General features: G+C 34.9%; 1 protein-coding gene across 1 annotated transcript; it reads left to right on the top strand.

Annotated features, from left to right (window-relative positions):
- Positions 1-251: 251 nt before the first annotated feature.
- LOC128207790 (ficolin-2-like) lies at positions 252-2281 on the top strand. The gene has a single exon (XM_052910926.1). It carries the CDS (start codon positions 412-414, stop codon positions 1174-1176), a length of 765 nt encoding a protein of 254 aa, XP_052766886.1. The 5' UTR covers positions 252-411; the 3' UTR covers positions 1177-2281.
- Positions 2282-2806: the final 525 nt, after the last annotated feature.

The raw sequence follows: 2806 nt of genomic DNA, 5'->3' as shown, positions 1-2806 counted from the left end.
ATTTAAATCACTTGCCCATTTCAAGTTATTTAGGAAGCAGTCAAAATCGGGCGCTTTGAGGTACACCCTGCTTCGGCATTTAAGAATATTCTAATAATATAATGTTTTATATTCGCTCGGACAAAATTCTCTTTTTTAAGATTGAATGAATTGTTGCCTATGTTCACTCTAAGTCATATTTTTAGTGTAGTGGTACGGTGATAAAAAGATTAATTCGTCCATGCAAACACATCAAGTGTCTTTTCAATCTTCATAATATTTTCCTGGTCGTTGAAACATGTTGATATTATATTTGCACTAGATTTTATTATTCAACCGATAGCACAATCAAGTCTGTATTATTGAATCCTATTATTTTAAAAACTATTTAACAGAGGAGTGTTTACAATTTTGCACATTCTGTCTGGAGACATGATGGGGACAAGAAGCTTTATACGAGCAATTGGTCTGTTCCTTTGTTTAACAAGTGCCGGCGCTGATGTTAACTATAACGCTGTGTTAAACGTACACGACTCGTGCGGAACAACTCACTCAACTGATGTTAAACCAAAGGACTGTACAGAACTGCATCACTTCCAGAAACAGTCGGGTATCCACACAATATATCCTGACCGCGCAATGCCGACAGGGTTTAACGTGAGCTGCGATATGGACATTGACGGCGGCGGGTGGACTGTGATACAGCGCCGTGTCTCGGACACAGACTTCTACAAGACGTGGAGCGAGTATCAAACGGGTTTTGGTGATCTAGCTAACAACTTCTGGCTGGGAAACCAAAAGATTTCTATGATCACTTCACAAGGCTGGTACGAACTTAGAATTGACCTGATGGCTACAAATGGAAGCATGCGCTACGCCAATTACGAAGTATTTTCAGTGGGTGATGCACAAAGCGAGTACACTTTATTTGTCGGCGGTTACTCTGGAAATGCTAATGATGGCATGGCTCACCACAATGGAATGAAGTTTTCTACAAAGGATCGAGATAACGATAATAATACCGCTAATTGTGCTGAGTTGTTCAAAGGTGCCTGGTGGTACAACACCTGTCATGATTCTAATCTGAACGGAGATTTTGGAAATACGGAATTTGGTCAAGGCATTAACTGGGAACATTGGCTCGGGAATAAAGTTTCTCTTTTGAAAGCCGATATGAAAATTAGGCGTCAAATTTAATATTGACGCAGTTTAAACGCCACAAGATTTCAATATTTTCCCAATACATTACACGCAGAAGATATATAAATTCTGATTAAATTTCCTCAAGAAAGCGAGGAATCAATGAGAAATGTTTTGATTTTTCTATCATGAGCATACATGTTAAACAATTCATCCTACTCCAGTGTCACAACTAATACAACATTTCCGAAATATATCTGCAAAAGGCTTTCGAGTAGATATAGATTTCATCTCTTTTTTTGTTTTTCATGTTTTTTTTGTTTTTGTGTTCTTTGTCTTTGGCGTTTACCCTGTGCCATTAAACGGGGTTTATTTTTTAAACCTTTGGCGACTGAGCTTGTTTCTGTAGTTTTTCATATCTATTGTAACCTTTCAACTGTCTATTTTATATTTTCATCATAACGAACAACTGACATTATGAACGGTTCTCTGTATTATATCTGAATGATTTACATCGATTTGAACATTATAATATCTAAGCTGTCTAAAAGAATGTAAACACAAAATAACCATTTTGCCATGACGTTACTCCGAACGCTACTCCTATTTCGATACGGAACATGGTCAAGGCATAAACTTGGAATATTGACTATGGATTTTTATCTCTCTTGTAAGGGCTGATGTTAAAATAAGGTGTACAATTTAATATCGACGCATCTTAAACGCACACGGTTGCAAAGCTATTTCCCAAAGCATTACACACAGAAGACAAGGTATTAATTTAACAAGTGTTTTTGTTTCGTTGTAAGACAAGACCTTAAAGGAATTCGTTCAAAAAAAAAAAAAATTTAAATTTTGTTAAAACAATCGCTTTGCAGCAAAATAGAGCGTTTTGTGCAACATTTTTCAATATACACGTAATGCCAACAAAAAACTTTTGATTTTTTTTTTGTTACAAGCATATTTTTTCAAATATCACACGAAATAATTGTTTTCCATGCCTGAATTGATAACACGTGAACGATTTCATTTTAAAGACAACACTCTGGATTACAATGACCAATCAGTAAGAGAACTACAAATGCATGCTTTAGATCGTATGTTGTGTTTTGTTCATTGTTCTTTGTATTTACTGTAAGAATAAAATAAGCATATAATCTTAGTCTATTCTCGTTTATTCAATGGTAAAAAACCTGACAAGGAAACTACTTACTTTTAATTTACATTCATGACTGGTAAATACATGTCAGCGAAAAATTTACAAATTTGTCAATCAATATTTATTCAACCTAGCTTATTTATTTCCATTTATGTAAGCTACATTGTAAAGACAGCTTTAAACTATAATACACATGTAGATCGCCCATTGGTAACAATAAAATATGCCTATAATCTTTTCTCGTTTATTTAATAGTATCGCACCTGACAATGAAACTACTTACTTTTTTGCATTCATGACTGGTAAATACACTTAAGCGAAAAAATAACAAATGTGTCAATCAAGAGTTGTGCAGCCTAGCTAATGTATATCCATTTATGTAAACTACATTGTAAAGACAGCTTTAAACTATACATGAAGATCGCTTCTTGGCAAGATACCACCAGTATTGATGTCATTTTCGAGAAATCGAAAGAAGATGCCCTTATTGGGGTTTGAACTCAAAGAACTTAGGTGGGGGCTATTTTA

This window comes from Mya arenaria, chromosome 11, assembly GCF_026914265.1.
Source record: "Mya arenaria isolate MELC-2E11 chromosome 11, ASM2691426v1".
Lineage (NCBI taxonomy): Eukaryota > Metazoa > Mollusca > Bivalvia > Myida > Myidae > Mya > Mya arenaria.
This window is presented reverse-complemented; position numbering and strand designations above follow the sequence as displayed.

Excerpts from the sequence above, each read along its gene's own strand:
- LOC128207790 (XM_052910926.1), top strand. The coding sequence starts at position 412 with ATGATGGGGACAAGAAGCTTTATACGAGCAATTGGTCTGTTCCTTTGT.